The sequence below is a fragment of the Schistocerca serialis genome, chromosome 3, assembly GCF_023864345.2.
Source record: "Schistocerca serialis cubense isolate TAMUIC-IGC-003099 chromosome 3, iqSchSeri2.2, whole genome shotgun sequence".
NCBI classification, from domain to species: Eukaryota; Metazoa; Arthropoda; class Insecta; order Orthoptera; family Acrididae; genus Schistocerca; species Schistocerca serialis.
The window spans coordinates 125,358,455-125,377,393 of NC_064640.1; the positions used below are offsets into that span (position 1 = coordinate 125,358,455).

Sequence of the window (18,939 nt, forward strand, 5' to 3'; positions counted from 1 at the left end):
GGAATCATATGATGAAAGACGACAAAGAGAGAGCAAGGAGTGGGAGAACAAAAAGTCAAAGTAATGTAAGTTGTGACAAAAAGTTATGCGGGGGGGCCTGCAACCATAATATAATTTGTGAGAACTTTTTATAGCTCTGTAATGGGTCATTTAAAAAGCAATAGATCTCTTCTTGTTAAATCATTATATTTCATGTGTTTCAAATACATCCCATCCTCAGAACGTCTTCCAAATGAAATACAAACGTCATGAGAGCATAAGCGTAACATACACTAGGTGTTAAGAGTAAAAATATTAGAAGAAATGTGCAAGTTTGTAAATGATTTAATGCTTATGTACTATATTTTAAATTTGTTGGTGCAGCGGCACTCATTGTCAATTGTAAATGCATATACTGCCTACAAATTTCACATATTTCATTGTTTTTTAAAAAAATACTTTGTTAATACAGTTGACACCATACACCAATAAAGATGCTTCTCCCATTGCCTGATACCCCGTCCCTCTGCCCATTCAGGTTTGGGTGAATTTAATTCAGAGCATATGGTGATTCTGACTTTGATTTTGCATTTGACACTGCTATGTGTTTTTTGCCTCTGACTTGTAAGTATTACATTTGATTTGTAACTGCCACAGTATGCACCCCCCCCCCCCCCCTCCTCCCCCTCTGCCCTCGCCTCCTTTCCCTCACTCCCCCTTCATCTGTTTCCCACAAGCCCCAGTAACTCATGTGAGTCATTGATCTTTTCCATTTATACACTTTCAATTGATTGTTGCACACTTGGTTCAAAAATGAATGGAGAAATGTTGACACACAGAAGTTAGCGAAAATATGTGTACCTATAAAAAGATTGATGCATAAAGCATGCAATACAACTTCTTCCTTCATGCCTTAGCAAAAACCGAGCGAGGTGGCGCAGTGGTTAGACACTGGACTCGCATTCGGGAGGACGATGGTTCAATCCCGTGTCCGGCCATCCTGATTTAGGTTTTCCGTGATTTCCCTAAATCGCTCCAGGCAAATGCCGCGATGGTTCCTTTCAAAGGGCACGGCCGACTTCCTTCCCCGTCCTTCCCTAATCCGATGAGACATATGACCTCGCTGTCTGGTCTCCTTCCCCAAAAACAACCAACCAACCTTAGCAAAACACCTTGCCAAGAACATGAGAAAATTTTGGTCCTAGGGTCAAAGGCTTCTATCCAGTTGCTCGTTGAGCAGACAGCAGAATGAAAGCTGAAGTTTAAATCTTGTGTTTAAGAAATCATTTATGCAGGAGGATCGTCCATACATACCACTGCACCACTGGAGGCATAGTAAAAGGCATCTGTGGCACAGAGAATGATCTTAATGAGTTGAAAACAAGTGCTAGGTCAGATGGAATACCAGTTCAATTTTGACCTCTTAATTAACTTACATTTATTGCGTATCTTCCACCCAGTGCAAAGTCCCAGTTGAATGGAGAAAAGCACAGGTGATTCCTGTATATAAGAATGGTAAAAGAATGGACCCGCAAAATTACAGACCAATATCCTTAACATTGGTTTGCTGCAGAATTCTTGAACATGTTCTGAGTTTTTGAATGTAATAAATTTCCTTGTCCACAAATCAGCAGTGGTTTAGAAAGCATCATTCATGCAACACTCAGTTTGTCCTTTTCTCACATGATATCCTTCAAACAGTGGATGAAGGGGAACAGGTGGATTCCATATTCCTAGATTTCTTGAAAATATTTGATGTGGTTCCCTCCTGCAGACAGAGGTTGGAGCATAGGAAGTAGGTTCCCAGATATGTGAGTGACTTGAAGACTATTTAAGTAATAGAACCCAGAACATTATCCTCAGTGGTGAATGTTCACCAGAGACAAGGTTATCATCAGGAGTGCCCCAGGGAAGTGTGATAGGACTGATATTGTTCTCTGTACACATAAATGGTCTGATGGATAGGGTGAGCAGCAGTCTGGGACTATTTTCTGGTGACACTGTAATATACAAGAAAGTATTTTCATTGGGTGACTGTAGAAGGATGCAGGTTGACTGATACAGAATTTCTGTGTGGTGTGATGAATGATAGCCTCCTCTGAAAATAGAAAAATATAAGTTAATACAGTAAGAGAACCTGTCTTTCAACATTTAATGCAGTATTAGTGATGTGCTGCTTGACACAGCCATGTCAATTCAATCTCTCGGTGTAATGTTCCAAAGCTATATGAAATGGAATGAGCATATAAGGACAGTGGCAGGGAAGTTGAATGAAAGACTTCAGTTTATTGGGAAAATTTTAGAAAAGTGTAGCTCATCAGTGAAGGAGATCATGTGTAAACACAAATGTGTTGCTCGAGTGCTTGGCATCCCCATCAGGTCGGAGTAAAGGAAGACATCAAAGCAATTCAAAGAGAGCCTGCTAGATTCGTTACTAGTAGGACTGATTGATACACATGTACAGTATTACAGAAATTCTCCAGGAACTCAAAAGAGAATCCCTGGAGGGAAGAAACTGTATTTTTTGTGAAACACTATTGAAAAAATTCAGAGAACAGGCATATGCAGTTGACTGCAGAATGATTTTACTGTCACCAACATACAGTTTGTGTGAGGACAGCAAAGACAAGACAAGATTAGGTAAATTAGGACTCATTTGGAGGCATATATGCAGTTGTTTTCCATTCACTCCTTTCCCTTCACTCTTTTCCCTTCACTCAATTTGTGCGTGGTACAGGAAAGAAACTGACTATAGTCTGATCCATAAACGATGGCAGTCTGCGCAGGTCGAGGCACTGATGGGGAAATTGTGCCATTGCTGGTTCCAAGTGACGGTTGCAGTGTGCACGTACAGGTGCTTTGCACTTGAAAAAAGTGTATATCCTGTAAATTATGTCTCTCACTTGTTTATGTAGAATTTTTCGCTTACACCCATCATCAGCCATGATACCTCACAACAAATGGAATAAAAATTCACTAAATAACTTGCTGTTATGCTATTCAATGCTCTCACTGGTGACTGAATGCTCAATGGCTGTTTGAGAATGCATGATAGCAGGTGCACAGAACAAGCCTAAACTCAGTCAGCATTGTTCATAACTCCAGTCACTTGCAGAGTATGTATGTAGATGTAGACTTATTGCTTTTAAATTTTGCCTTATAAGAGTTCTGCTCATGTTATCTCTACATTTTTCTAATACTATTTTGTTATTAACTTGTCGATTTATTCTTTTTGTAAGCTCTTAATGCCAATACAACTATGCTACCTAGTGGTATATTTTGGTAGCTACGTTCTGTAACAGCGGCTCACCATCAGTTGAGCACCGAGGTTGAGAATTTACTCATGAGATGATCTTCTATGTATTAAGGCATTTTGTTTGATATGATTGCTTTATTGTGAAGTTTTCTTTTTTTCTTGTATTTTTGCTCTTAATGTGTGTTACGCTACTGCTCTCACGACTTTTATATTTCGTTTCACAGATATTCTGAGGATATGTTTTTTTTAACAAGGCTTCTGTTATTTTCAAGTGATCCATTACAGCAGTGTATAAGAACTGCCCACAAAAATTTTAAGTAATTTCATGATGATAATTCCTTATCCAAACATGGATGGAAAATATCTTTCATTTAATCCAGTGTCCTAAAATTAGCTGTAGTAAAGGCGGACACCAGCATAAGAATAACTGAAAAAATGCAATTAATCTATGGGGGACATAGCTCACAGAACCTTTGTTTGACTGATTCTTAAGTATCCATCTTTTTACGACCATACAGGTGAGATTAACAGAGGTTCATGTAATAAGCATAAAATTATATTGAGATGTTTATCCAATTCCAGTAGCAGATAGAAGGTATTGTGCATTATGAAGAGTTCTCCTCTTAAAAAGCTTGAGTGCCTACAAACCTCGTATTACTTTTTCCCACAATTACAGATGATAAAAATGAGAAAGTTTGAGACCATATAGTATTTTTCCCATTACAAGCCACATTTTCTGTCAGTACATATTATGTGTCTTTAATGCAGTGGTTTCCACAGCCTTCTGCATCTTCATATCATTGATCATTTGTCCACCTGTAGATGTAGCTTCCCATTCAAGGGGTGAGAGGGTGCCCTGAAATACTATCTGCTCATCTGTCCTCTTTGGACAATGCTGTTGGCAGAATGATGGTGAATCCTTATACCAGAAATCTTCAGCCTCCATAGCAGATGATTTTTGTTCGAAATGTAAACAGTGACTGGGATCCAATCCTGGATACAGATTGGTTAAACTAGTAGTGAGCCACTATACCTAGACCACAGTTAAACAGCATAAATAAGAGAATCAAAGTATTTGAGGTCCGGCGTTACCCGCCAATGCTGAAAATGAAGTGTACTGATAAGAGGAGGTTCTCTGTAGAATCAACGAGGAAAGGAATATATGGAAAAAACTAACTAGAAGAAGAGAGAGGATGATAGGACTTGTATTAAGACATCCAGGAATAACTTCCATGGTACTAGAGAAGCTGTAGAGAGCGAAAATTGTAGGGGCAGACAGAGATTAGAATATATAAAACATATATTTCAGGACAGTTGTATAAGTGCTATCTTGATATGAAAAGATTGGCAGGATATTGTGATGGGCTGCATGAAACTTGCCAAAATACTGATGAGCAAGGAGAGCAGAGTTTTACATAAAACAGGGTGTATGTGCAATGACAGTGGCACATGAAGTACCCTCCACAACACACCATAAGGTGACTTGGATAGTATGGATATAGGTGTAAAGGTTTCATAACATTTGTTTCTAATCATAATTTCTGTTATGTAAACAAGCTAATGAGTAGTTTTGGAATTCTTTAATTGTTATTGGTGTGCTGGTAGCACATACAGTGTGATGAATATTTTCCACCAGAGCTTAAAAGTTAATTGAGATAATTTATCTATTGTGCAACATAAGACTTGTGGAAGTAGGGTACTAAGCCGTACTAGTACCACTACGAAGCAATGTATGACATGATTATTCATGAATTGTTTTATTCCATAGAGTGAATTTACAGAGCTTAGACACTGTTACAATGTCAAGAATGTGCTGCTAGTCCCTGCTTTTTCTGCCCCCAAGGAACCTCTCTCTGTTGTGTCAAGAGGGGTTTTGATCTCTTGAAGCTCTCAATGTTCCCATAGCCTATTTACAGATATTTGTTCTTTAGTATTCAAAAACTGATTTTTTTCTGATGGAGCCATTGTATTAATTTGGACTAATTATTTTTCAGCCATCCCAAACAAGCAGGCCAGTACAACAGTAAGCTCAACCGCAGCTACAACTGTTGTGACAACTACTCCCAGCTCAACCACTTTGTCTGCTTCAACCTCACAGAAGCCCACATCTTTCAAGGACTTAGATGCATCTACACACAATACAAAGTCTACTCCAAAGAAGACAAGTAAGTAAAAAATAGCAAAAATATGCTAAAATCTCATACTATTACTTTATACATGGTTTATTTATGTATTTTTTAATTTACTGCTTATTAGCCTGATCAGATTAGGACCTCATGGCCGTGTGTTGCAGCTGACCAAGAAAAACATGTACCGAACAAATGTTACATAACAACCAAAATATTAATAATAATAATAATTTTCATTATTAATAAGAATAATAATTGGTAATTATGATAATAATAGAGGTCATTAAGAATGATATTAATTAGTTTAGCACATTGGAAGCCATCATTACTATTATCAGAAGTGGAAGGGATAATGAAACAGGAGAAGACTGAAATGTGGCTGTTTCGAAAGAACATAATTCCAGTAGAGAACTCTGGCGACAAGAGGTGGGAAAAGTGATGAGGAAGGGAGGGTTGACAAGAGTGAGCTGTAGACAAATGTATGCAAGTTTGAAAGGATTTTAATTTCTCTGGTATTTTGAGGAAGAGTGTTCCACAGTTGGGTTCCTGATACAGAAAATGCTTTAGAAAACATGGCACTGGTATGTAGTGCTACAGAGAGGATTTTATTTTGCTGAGAACAAATATTTCTACCGTGCTGTTCATATAGTAGTGTAAAGGTTGAAGATAAGTAAGATGATACAGCAAATACAGGATATGATAATCTCCAAGTTTGTCGGCACCTAGCCGTGATAATTGTTCATAGGCGAGTGTGATACGGTTGAAATAGCTTACATGATGAAAGTATTGCACACAAGCATTCATCCCCCGTTCCAGCAGGCAGGAACTGTCAAATGAAAGTCCATGGAGTGTAGGATCACCATAATCAAGAATGGTGAGTGTTAGTGACTCTGTGAGTTTCTTTTTAAGCTCAAGAGCAAATACTCTCATATTTTTCTGTCTTATTTTTCTGTCATGAATGATGTGATGCTGACACCTTCTTACAAATTGCAGTTGTGTAAGTGCTGGTCCAGAATTATCCTAAGTTCTTTGCAGAAGTGGAAAAGGTTATTTCTGTGCCATTTAGTGTTAAAGGTGGAAGGGTTGTCTGAACTGAACACACGATTAACTTATAATGAGATGAGTAATTGGCCCTGTACTGATCCTTGTGGACCCTTGGTACTAAATTCCTCCATTGTGGCCTATATATCTCAATCGTTACACACTGTTGGCGAGACATAAGGTATGAGTGGAACCATTGTGCAACACTTGAAGCAAAATTTTGACTTTCAAGTTTAGCAAGCAGAATATCAAAGTCGACAATGTCAAAAGCTTTGAAGAAGTTCAAAAAGGACTTAATAATTGCCTGTTGTTTGTCCATAGCTTGTTTCATTCCATCATTCACTTATAAGAGCAGTCATCATGCTATGTTTTTGCTCGAAACCAGACTGGTATTCACTTTAAAAGTTATACAGTGTTAAATAGTTAGTAAGTTGTTTGTGAACTATGTATTCTAAATCCTTGGACAATCCTGGTAGAATGCAGGTGGGCCTATAGTTGGAAGAGTGTTTGGCGGATTCCTTTTTGGGTAATGATGAATTTGGGGGGAAAAAACTCATCATATAAGTGGGTAAATACAGAATAATGTAACAGGAAACTATAAGAACAACAGATTATGCTTGAACAGGAATAAAAAGTAATAATGTAAATGGAAACAGTAAGAACAAACAGAGAAACATTGTAACTAGGATTATGTTATTAATGAATAAATGATAATTTGACAGTAAATTAATAAGCAGGATCAAAACCCTGTGAGAATAATGAAATTATAGTGAAATTTAAACTGTTGTAGTATTGGAAGTATGAAACTGAAATATAAGTTTATAACCAGTAGTACAAGTAACCCTAAACTAACAAATGGTAATAACAGAAGCTGTTTCAAGAAAAATACTACAAAATAAAATGTTTCTGTATGAAAGAAGTTCATTTTGAGCTCACAAAGCATACACTTGTAAGGTCTGTGTTGTTGCTCACTTATTTCTTAGCTGCAGTTGTCTTCACAATTATCCTGCCATCCCAGGTCCACCCATTCAGCACTACACTGTTCAATATTTTCACCCTTTCAGATGTAAGTTCCTCTCCTATAGTCAGTCCTCACTTGGCTAGTTTCTTTTTTGTCATAAAGACTTCAGAATGTTTCTGATAGGACATGAATTTCACTATGATGGGCCTGAGTTTTGCTGAGTTTCCCAACCTGTGACCCAATGTGTGGCTCCTATCAACATCAAATTCTGAAAAGTGTATGCCTAATTTTTCACAGACAGCTTTGAGGAATATGTGATCTGTATTTTACCCAGGTTCTTCTGGTACACTGAAGGCCCTGAGATCGTTGTGTCCCTCATTTGATTTCGCAATTATCTGTTTTTCAAGCACATACACTTTCTAATTAGCATTGGTAAGGGACTTCAGTAGGGCACTAACCTCGCCTGCATCAAGTTGTGTGGTGCTCTGTAGGGCACTAATCTCGGTCACATCAAGTTGTGTGAAATTCTGGATTTTCTTGAGCACTGTGGTGGAGGTGGAGTCAGTGATGGCTCACACGACCAGGTTGGCTATACTGGCAAGCTGCAGTTTGGCCATTACTTGAGAGCAGATGAGCTAGCCGATGTCTGCTAGGATGCGGGTCGAAGTGGATGCTTCTGCCAGGGTTGCCTACACTTCTGTACTGGTGACGTCGCTTGTGGTGGAATTGCTGCACACTCCTTGTCATCTGACCTTTATTTTCATGATACATGTGTGAAAGTGCAAACGAATAAAGAGTAGCATGGTTAGAAACCCTCAACACATCATTTACAGAGATTATTCACAAAAGTGTGACTGCTATGGAACACCTTCAAACTTTAAGTAAACTGGTGAGCTATAAGGAGCACTATTCAAGAGAGAGGTGCAGCTACATAGTGCTGCCTGGACAGACAATGCAATTCACCAGCCAAACAGCAATCCCAGCATTGTCTGTCCAACCAGACATTGTAGGTGCACAACCTTCCTTGCAGTCTGCTGTCACACTTAGAAGAATCCTTCACACACCAGGAATTTAAGGATGCAGCACATAGATAGGATTTGTGAAACAATGTTGGGAAAAACAGAACCTCTTACAATAGCTCTGCTGATATGTGAATCTCTTGAGTACACTGTTTCCTTTATTACTGTTGGGTCCTACGGCAAGGAAGTATAGCTGTTAATGGTGGATGCAGTTTATATTGTTTGTATACCTTTTTTCTTGTGTATAAAGTCAATTGTTTGAGGTTTATTTGTATATTATAATCCACTGCATATTGCATTGTGTCTTGTCTCTCTCTATCCTTTTTCGTTATATTGTTGCTTTTCCAATCTGGAGTTTCCATTGTTTGTCTCAATATCAACCATACAATTTTTATTTTGTCATTCCTAAGTGGGTGAATATTTCTCTATTCATTTATCAAATCCCAGGAGAGTAATATTCATTTTTTAAAATAATGTTGTAAGTGTCTTTGGGTGCACATAAACTACCATTGCCATAGACTGAATATGAAGGTTACTGACTGAGATTTACTAACTGATAACTTGCATTTCACACTAATGGTCATCCACCACGTGCAGCTTGTCAGAAAACCAACAACTGCAACAATAATAAGTGTGCAAGGGTGATGATACTAATGTTTTAGACATGTGGCTTACATCATAAGAGACAAGACAGAGCTTCCAAACAACAGAGAACTCTCAGATTACCAGGTTTTGGTCAAGTCTTTTGAGTCTATTAGGCAAAATATTTTGCTCGTATTATTTGCCATCCCTTAGATTGTGCAAATGTACGACATCTCATACACTATGTGCAATCAACCTGGAAAACCTGAGAGACCACAATAGAGAGAACTAAATTCAGAAAATTCACACTAATGAGCCCCTTTGAAGAATATGGTGCCCCCCCCCCCCCCCAGACACACACACACACACACACACACACACACACACACACACTGTCTGTACAATTGCTGCAGTGTGAGTCTCAGCTTCAGTTTAAATTTTTATATTGTTACGTTCAACCCAAATTTGTCCAGAAGATTTTGATGTGATCGCTTAACAGAAATATTTTTCCTTTAGTGTTTGGTGAAGATGGTGACATCATTTCTGCACGAGGTCCACACATTTCTTTTGCACCTGCTTGAAATTTTTCATTTTAAAGGATGACTTTCCTGAATACCATCTACAACAGAGGGGTAGCTGTTTCCCAACAAACTACCCATTCTCTGCCTTTCAGTCACTCACATGACTTCAGAAAATCCCAGTTTCACACACTAAGTCAGATTGTAATAGCCACTTGCAGACTCCATTTTCTTCCTCTGTTTACACCAAACCACTCTACAGTTTCTACAAAATAACTGAAGTAAGGTACAGTATTGGAGATATTTGGAAACAATCCACAGTATTTTAGCATATGGAATTGGTTTGGCATTACTACTTCCCATTGTGAAGCACATCAACTGATTGATGTCAGTTGTTGCTATAGTTGCATTGCTCACTACCAAGTGATAACTACTATCAAAATATGACTGTTATAGTTGGTTCTAATTATAAGAAAATTCAAGACATCTGGTGTTTCTGAATGAATACAGCTTTTGTTCATGTATTAGCAGTCTTCAAGTAAATACTAGTTTCTACATTCTGAGTTTCTTCAAAGAGGAATTTTGAAATATCACACAGATTCCCTCACCATAGAAGCTGGAGTGTCTGATAAAACATCGCTCCATGAGTAATGTATTATTCATAAAAATAAGTATAGTTGTCTGTGCAGTTACCTTAGAGATAAAATTAGTTATTGTTTTGCACTTCAACTTTCATCCAAAGTATCTAAATTTATCAGCTATGATAAGAAATCACCACATATCTTAGAAGCAAATTTTCACTCAAACAAATGATTTTTTTAGTGTCACAATATAAACCATTAAAAACATAAATACACTCAAATATACACTCTGTTACATATATGTAATCCATTTTTCTTGTTTTTTTCATGTTGCAGAGGATTACAATGATCATGAGAATGAAATCTTGAAGAATGAAGAGCTAACACTGAACAATGCTGCAAATAGTCACGGTGTGATGATTATTGTGAGTGGACTGCTTCCAGTCGTGGTTCGTCTAGTTGGGCGGTGAGGAGGCCTCAACATTCAACAGACTCCTTGTAATATAAGTGTACATTATTTATATGTGCCATTTGTGGCTTTTGACTGAATGAGGAAAGAACAATTTCAATCTGGCACTGCTGTGTCTCTCACTCTCTCTTTATTCTTTGTCCCATCCCCTATTCCTGCTTCCTGTTCCCAGGCCTTTCAACAGACATTCCAGATCAAAGAACTGGCACCAAGCACAGAATTTCCTTTTCCTGGAATAATGTATGTACAGCCATTATAATGAATGAGAGAGTAAGTACTTGTTTTTTCCTTGTGTTAAATAGCATTCATCTGTCTATATGTATGTGGATGTGAGTGAAGCTGGAATCTTCATTTAGATTTGAATGGTATCTCATATGTTTTAATAAGCTTGAGCAGACCAATCATACAAACTTGTGTGTGACATTTATAATATGTGGTATAGTGATTGTGTAACCACTAACAGGGAAGTGAGAAAAACTTTAATAGTGTAAATTTTATTAGCCTTTGTTCCCATAGCTGCAGCTTGCAGGAAGAAATACATTCACTTTGGTTCCACTGTAGTATTTATAACAGTTTAATTTTATTTCTTGAACTGAACAGGTGTAACTGTGAATGAAAATCTCATTGTTAGATGCTTTTGCAGTTATAGTTGGAACTGATACTGTAGAATCTGGAAGCATAAATTATGAAGAATGTAACTAACATATTCCTTATTTATGAGGTCACCATTGCTTAGTGGTGTAAAAGATGTTGTGTTTTAGAAATGAACATTTCTGTGTGAAAGTGCAGCTACTTGAAGAAGAATGCATGTTTAATGATGACATTGAATTTGTGCAGTTACATGAATGTGCACATTCACTCATGAGACAAGATGCATGTTGACTTTTTGAGAAGTATGTTGTGATAGTAACTAGTGAGTAGGTATATACTATTATAAAATGCCATTGTAAACAAAGTACTATTTCTTATAGTTGCCTTGTTACAGTGTATGAAATATTTTCTAGTACACAAATTATAGAGGGATGGTATTCACATAAAACCATAGTAAAATATCTGTAAATTACAATTTGGCAGTCAATTTTGGAAGCTTCTCACTTTAGTGAATTGTTTGCTGTATGTTGCTGCATCCGCTGATATATTACAAGTGGTGCTTAGTCATAAACTGTCTTAGCTATTGTTCACCAAAGCGTTTGTTTACATTTACCTTGGTGCTCAGTCATTTCAAGCATATGACCTGGGCACAGAAATAAGGCTGTGATATTTAGATACTGTGGTAGAAAATGGTTATCAAATCAAATTTTTCATTGAAACATTCCTAAGTGGGTCCGATTGTGAGGTAAATAAACCTTTAACCCTGCCATAATTTTACTGTTGGATTTGTGCCTTAAAATATCTGAGCTCTACCCGTGTTTCTGAATTTCATATGCTACATATATTGCCCAGGCCAAATGCTTTACAATACAGTGCAGCATTAGACATTGATAAAAATCAAAAAGGAAAGAACTGTGAAAAACCCACTCCCTTCAGTTTCAATATGATTGGGTGTAATGTAAATATTAAACATTTGTGATGTTGCTCTTAATATTTTATTGCTTGTCAATTTATTTCTTATGTCCTGCTAGTGTGATTATGTAGTGCTCCATTACTTTTTCCTTCTTTCTCTTTTCTTTCTTTTTTATACTTTTACTTGGAGAGAGTTTAAGAAAAATGACAATACAGGAAAGAGAAGCATATAATTTCTGGTGAAAACACTGATTTTTGTAATGTCAGTGTCCATACGTATTGTTGTTCTCAGCTAGCAACATGATACTGCAGACATTACCATGGAAAAGTCATCAAGAGACATGAAAGCTGAGAATCTAAATTAAATTCTATTGTAGTTGAAAACAACCATTAGTTGTGCTTTGTAATTACATGTATATACGGTATATAAGTATTTAAGTGCCATAAATGGACGTGTTTGCTGTACATTTTCCTCCTTTCACATGAAACATTATTTCAGTGAAAATATGTTATTCAAAATGTATAGTCTTATATCAGAGTAAGTGACTAAAATATCTACCTGTATGGTTTTGTCAACAGAAAATAATGTAGATCAAACTCCTGGAGCACAGCTACAGCACTCTTGGCAGCTGAGGTACTTATTTTACAAATTAAAAGCGAAAGAATAAAGTTAAGCTGATGAGATACTAATTCAACCTAGATATGTCAGAGTCAACATATGAGAACCTTATATCCATTACTACTATTCTTGCCATCCAGCAATGTGGGCAAACCAAGGAGCATGTTTTCTTGTCTTGACCCACTATCACTAGTGCACAAAATAATTGGTAACCTTTATAACGTATTGTGCATTCAGTGCCTTTGAAATTAAAGTATCGAGGAGATGCGGTTATTGGCCAGCATTGTCACAATACAATGTTTCAAGCAAAAGATGGGCCAGGAAAGTACTGAGTAATTATATGAAATGCTTTGTGTACTTATATTTTAAGATTTAAGCTAATTGAGCTCAAAGTCCTAAGATTTTCTTTGTATTACTGACCCATCTTTTGTTTGATGAACTTGGCCATATCTTGCCTACGTGTTTTGTGAATATATTGCTCATGTCATGTCAAGACAGTCTATATGCAATGGAATTGATGTCGAGACATTCATAAGTCAAGCTCTGTCTGTCTTAGACTTCAGTAATATAGCTGAAAATGTACTTTTTGATTTTTACATCATTAACATAATTCTGACACTTCATCAAAACTGACCTGTTTGAACTATGTACTTAGACAAATATCTTTTAAGTGTATAGATATAATTCACCATTTCTTGCTTTTCGAATTCCAACTGCGCATCTGCCAGTAACTAATGGAAGGAACTGTCATGGAGTCTAAAAGCATCTGCTGTTTATTTTTTCTGTTCTGTTATACAGACTTTTCACTTCTGGTCTTGGTTTTATCCTCTTGAGTTCATTTGCATAATTGCCAAAATACTGTCGCTGCATGCCTTCACAGATGTATAAATATTACACTGACACTACAGGATATGTCCAATATTTCAAGTCTTGTCTTGATCTATTAAATACTGAAAAGCTCCAAAGTAATTCATTATTTCACTAGTCATTCATTCCATGTTGTGCTCTGCTGAGCTTTTCATTCATGTTAATGAACAGTATTCACCATGTACTTAAAAGCTACTAACTTCATCATCTTTCCGAAACAAGTATTGTATGAAAATGATTGCCTTGTACTCTAAGTTGCAGAGCCATATTCTCTGCAATAACAAGAGACGGCGGCAAAACTGGTTTCTTTTTCAGGATATGTATTAATGAAAATTTCAGTATTTCAGGATGTAAGTTGTTAATGAATGTGTTGCAAGAAAGGTATAGTGACATGTATTGTGTACTGCCATTCAAACCAAATAATTATACACCTATGACTAGTAGGGTTTTTTTTAATGACATACACAGAATTCTGGTTTTAAAATTGTAATGCCTATGACTCTTTTTTTTAATTTACCAGAGTACCTGTACATTCCAAAATACTTCAATAACATCCAGAAACATAAGCTCATCTGTTTGATAAGTATCATAAAATATTAAATAGTTTTGTATTTAAATTATTACTTTTATAGATTAAATATGTGAAGCAGTGTCATTTTTAGAAGTACTGCACTATTAATAATTCAGTGATAACAGTTTTTTAAAATGTTATAATTTTGCATTGGTTCTAATTTATGGATTTGTAATTGTTTCGGAAATTCATAGACTAAAACTTAGATCATTACACAGATATTAGTTTACAAAATTGCAGATATTTATTCTACATCTCCAATGGTTTCTTGGATATGAGAATGAAGATTAAACATATTTTTGTAAGTCTCCTTAAAAATTTTCTTAATCTAGAATCAGAGTGATTCCTCTGTATATATATTGTGAATAAATCAAAACAAGCTTATTTACATAACTGATATAAGTTCAACAGACTATGAGCATAGTGCTCAAATCAAAATTACAGTGTTGCAGTTTTTGTTTAATGTGTGATACTCTACTAAAAGTCGTAGTATTTGGTTCATTGCTGCTGTTAGCTGTCTACATGTGTGCAGAGAAGCATGCACATATATGGGTGTGCACAGAAAATCTGCACGTGCATACTCACTTCACCCATAATCACATGCGCACACACACATAGACTCACCTAACTGGGATGTGGGGAAAGGCGATTGAGCCAAAGTATGTTGAACAATTGCATAATTGGGCCTACTTTCTGTCTCTCTTTCCCTCTCTGTCTGTTTCAGTGTGTGTGCATGTGTGTGTGTGTGTGTGTGTGTGTGTGTGTGTGTGTGTTTGTGTTTGTGTTTGTGAGTGAGAGAGAATATTTTTGTTTCTTTGTGTATATTGGTGGTATAGCATGTGTGAGCATGTACATTGATGTATATGTTAGTGCTTCTGCACTTGTGTGAGTGTGAAATAAATGTGTATTATGTAGAAAATAGAAATAGACTTTAACCTATTCTAAATCCTCTCATCAGCAAAGCCTATTTATTGAACAAAACTTTACCAGTGTTTACATGCTCATGACTCAACAACTTGTCTTGAAGCTGTTATTGATGAAAACCAATACCATTACAGGAATTTCATTTATGTATTTTTACATAGCCCTTTCTGCATTCCAGAACATTTTCCTGTTTGAACTGAAACTGCCGCAGGGTACAGCAGCAGTTAAGTTCATTTGAAGGTAAATGACAGTCCAGCATACCAAAAACTTGACAATATTTTGATCAGTGTAGAGCTGGTGTACACTTTTAAAGTTTAGTTCTGCTCAAATACTGAGTTATTTCCCCCAGACAGCAGTTTTAAAGATATTACATGCACAGTAGATTATCAAGTTGGTGTCTGTAAATGAAACACAGCTGTATTATCTTTATGTCTTTGTTGTGTGATGATCTTGTGTCATATAGATTTCTGGCATGTGTAACAGGGTTACTGATATGCATATTTTCAGCCTTTTTCATATACTTTGTTATAAAACGCTTATTTATGTTTACTTAAGCACTGGATTTTTTTGAGAACTATGTTTCATTGGTAGCACTATTTTCAGAATATGACATTTTTGTGAGACGTAAAATTTATTATTTTATGAAATCATGTGCTAGTTGTGTCAGTGCAATTCTGCAGACCATAAATTGATAGCTTCAGTTACTTTTTCAGTGATTTAAAACAGTGTTATACTATTGAAATCAGTGTAATAATATGGCAGTTGTGCATCTGGCCTAATACACATATTTTCATAGGATAAGCATACATTTAATTCTATTGGTAATCATCTCCTCATTGCTTATTTTAGAATGCCCAAGAGTAAAATTTCAATTACTGTGTGGTTCCTGCTCAAGCACTCAGTTTGTAACAGCGTTACACATTGGAACAAATAATTATCTTTTTAAAGTTCTTGCTATTGTTAGGACCTTCCTTTATTCTGTACACTTTCCTATGTTTCTGTTGTACAGAAATTACAAATGAGTATAACATATTATGTATTTTTATAAATAAGCAAGCTTACAATAACAAATAGGTTCTTATTCATGGCCTAAACAGGAGACATTTTCTTCAGTTAATTTTGATATGGTTTATCAGTGCTTCTGATCCAAGTTGCTGACAACATTGTCTGAATATAAAACATTTTCCTTCACCTGCACAGTATATCTAGAAATAACAACAGTGGATGAACTGGGTTCTCTCCTTCCCTAAGTGCAGATTTAACAGTGTGTATTAGAAATTATTTTCATTTGTAAGTGATGTACATTGCAACTCTGTTGTTTACATTAACACATACCATTCAGAATTTTTAACCCAATTAGCTCCCATGCATAATGAATTATCCACTGCACATAATTGAATAATGGAACATATTTATTTTTGTTAATGTAACAGAGAGTTTTGACAATGATTTACTGTACAAATGCAATGAGTAAATATTATTTGCACTTGACATGAACAGATAGGTTTATAAAATGTTCCACTACTGCTGTCACGTTCTGATGTGTATACAAAAGTGTATATGAGAGTTTAGACATTTTCATGTGCGAATAACCTCTCCGGACCTGGATTCAATCCTGGATAGGAGTAGGGATTTTTCCTCATTCCAGTCCTCCAATAAACCCACAGGGTCACGTAGCCTGCTATCAAATGAGAACCAGTAATCTTTCCATCTCGTAGTGCCATGGAGAAGAAAGGTTGCAGTGTGCCTGCAATCAGACCAATAGCCCAGTCATGGGCTTGAGCCACAGATTTTACTTCACTTTTTAAATAAACATTCCCACAAGGAAGAATACTCTTTCTAAGGTCTGTTTCTTCTCTGTATACAAATCAACTGTTTTATTATTATTATTATTATTTTAAGGAATTCAGTTTCCACATGGTTCTAAACAAGAGGTTTGTACTTTTCTGGCCTAATTTTTTACTAATTCAGTGCAGCACATATGGAGGTGATGAGGGAATTGTTTTGTATTTTGTAATCTCATGTTGAACATGAAATACAATAAACCTGCTATCACTATCATTATGCATGAAAGGACTGTTTCATTTTTTGCTATCTTCCAAGACCTAGTACAAGCCATTTATAAATTACTACATTCATAGAGTTTTACTATTGTATTTAGCCAATGCTGTTCTCAGAATAAATGCACTGTCAATTACATGTATGTTTCCAATAGAAATGTTTTTTTTAATACACATAATAAACAGTGAGGATTTGAGGAAATTCATTGTGATCAATTACTTTGGTCATCCTTTATTACACACAGACAATTTAGGTCTGCAATGATTGTGCTGATGTCAACTAGTTGTTGTAAATCAGCTGTTCAAAAAGGTTAATTATTTCATCTGTCTGTTTAATGTTTATAGAGATATATATAATGTATTTCCTTACAAAAGTACTCATCAGACTGTATACATAAAAAAATACAGTGATCTGATATATGTGTGCAGAAGTGTAGTGGATTTGTCAAATGGTACAGTGGATGTTTTTCCTGTTATTTATATTCAGCACCTTTGTCACTATACACCATAATCCATGATGGGAAATATTTTATAACTGACTTTTGTACAGAATAAAATATAATTATTGTAACGTGAGTCAGAATTGATTTTTAATTTTTCTCTCTCCTTACTAATCCCTCACAGAGCTGACATTGTTTCATCCTGCAATGGCTTAAACATTAAAATATGTTAAAGAAGCTGTATATAAATCAGAAAAGACTCTCTCTACATGTCACTTGTATCAACATTATAAGAATACTTCTGCAACTCTATTTTAATAGATAACAAAGTAGTAAAATATGAACTTCTGGTATGGTTTTGACAATAAATATGACTAAATTATAAAAATTTCTAAAGTATTCAATTCAGGTAAGGCTTCATACTTTTAATTTGCTGTAATATACCACACAGAGGGGGAGAGGGGGTGGGGTGAAGAAAAATAATAATGATGATGCCAACTGACTTTCATTTTAAGTTCTAAGGACATAACAAGTAATATATTTTTCATGGCCATTACAGTATTTAACTTATGGAGGAGGCATTACACTACTTTCCAATACAATGAAAGCAAAATACTTTTCCTTCCCTGTGCAGTATGAGGAATAATTGTGGTTAGATGGTTAAAAGTCAGCATTTTAAGCAGGTGAGTTGTTATTGTTGAATCACGATGCAGTGGCGATTGACTCATACACCGAGTTGTCATGCTGACACAGAATAGTACAGATTCCAAAATGTATGAAATTTGCTATTGCCCAAACCATTTTAATTGTGCCACCGGCCCAAAGTTTTGATCTAAGTTCAAACCATGAAACAGTCACAGACACTCACACCAGGTACACCAAATTTCACTGTACTCACATCATATACCCTGATAAATATTGTGTGCCAGACATCTGCCTGGTCACACATTCATGTGACTTCAACATCAAACACTGTGACCCACACTCTTATAAAAACTAGTTCCTATGTTCCTCAGATGAATAATGTAATTTTTTAAACTACTTTATTTAATTACTCTTATTCTAGTAACCAGTAGGATCTGAGCAGCAACACCAAAATGAAAACAGTCATATGATCTCTGAACAGATCATTCTTTCACTGCCCTCTGAACTGTAATTGCACTTTACAGTGGCTATCAGTGTTATATGATAGTTTAGTTGTGTAGCACACTTCAGAGTCTGGCAATCTTCCTTAGTTAATTTGTTAGACCTACTGGACCTATGACTGAGTATAGTTTTTTTTAATGTTTCTATTTACCATTAATATCTTAAACACTGCACCTGGGCACACGTAATTGCTGTAAAAGCTCTGTGATGAAATACCTATGCTTGCATTATGTCTGTTGTACCATTGGACAGATAACCTGATATCCCACTGAGT

At 36.0% G+C, this 18,939-nt stretch overlaps 1 protein-coding gene across 1 annotated transcript in view; it reads left to right on the plus strand.

Annotated features, from left to right (window-relative positions):
* LOC126469815 (ephrin-B1) overlaps positions 1 to 17,655 on the plus strand; it is a 576,130-nt gene extending 558,475 nt beyond the window's left edge. The window contains exons 5-6 of the mRNA XM_050097094.1: positions 5,230 to 5,400; positions 10,403 to 17,655. Of these exons, the coding sequence (XP_049953051.1) occupies positions 5,230 to 5,400; positions 10,403 to 10,536 (305 nt within the window). The 3' untranslated portion in view covers positions 10,537 to 17,655. The remainder of the gene's footprint in view (positions 1 to 5,229; positions 5,401 to 10,402) is intronic.
* Positions 17,656 to 18,939: the final 1,284 nt, after the last annotated feature.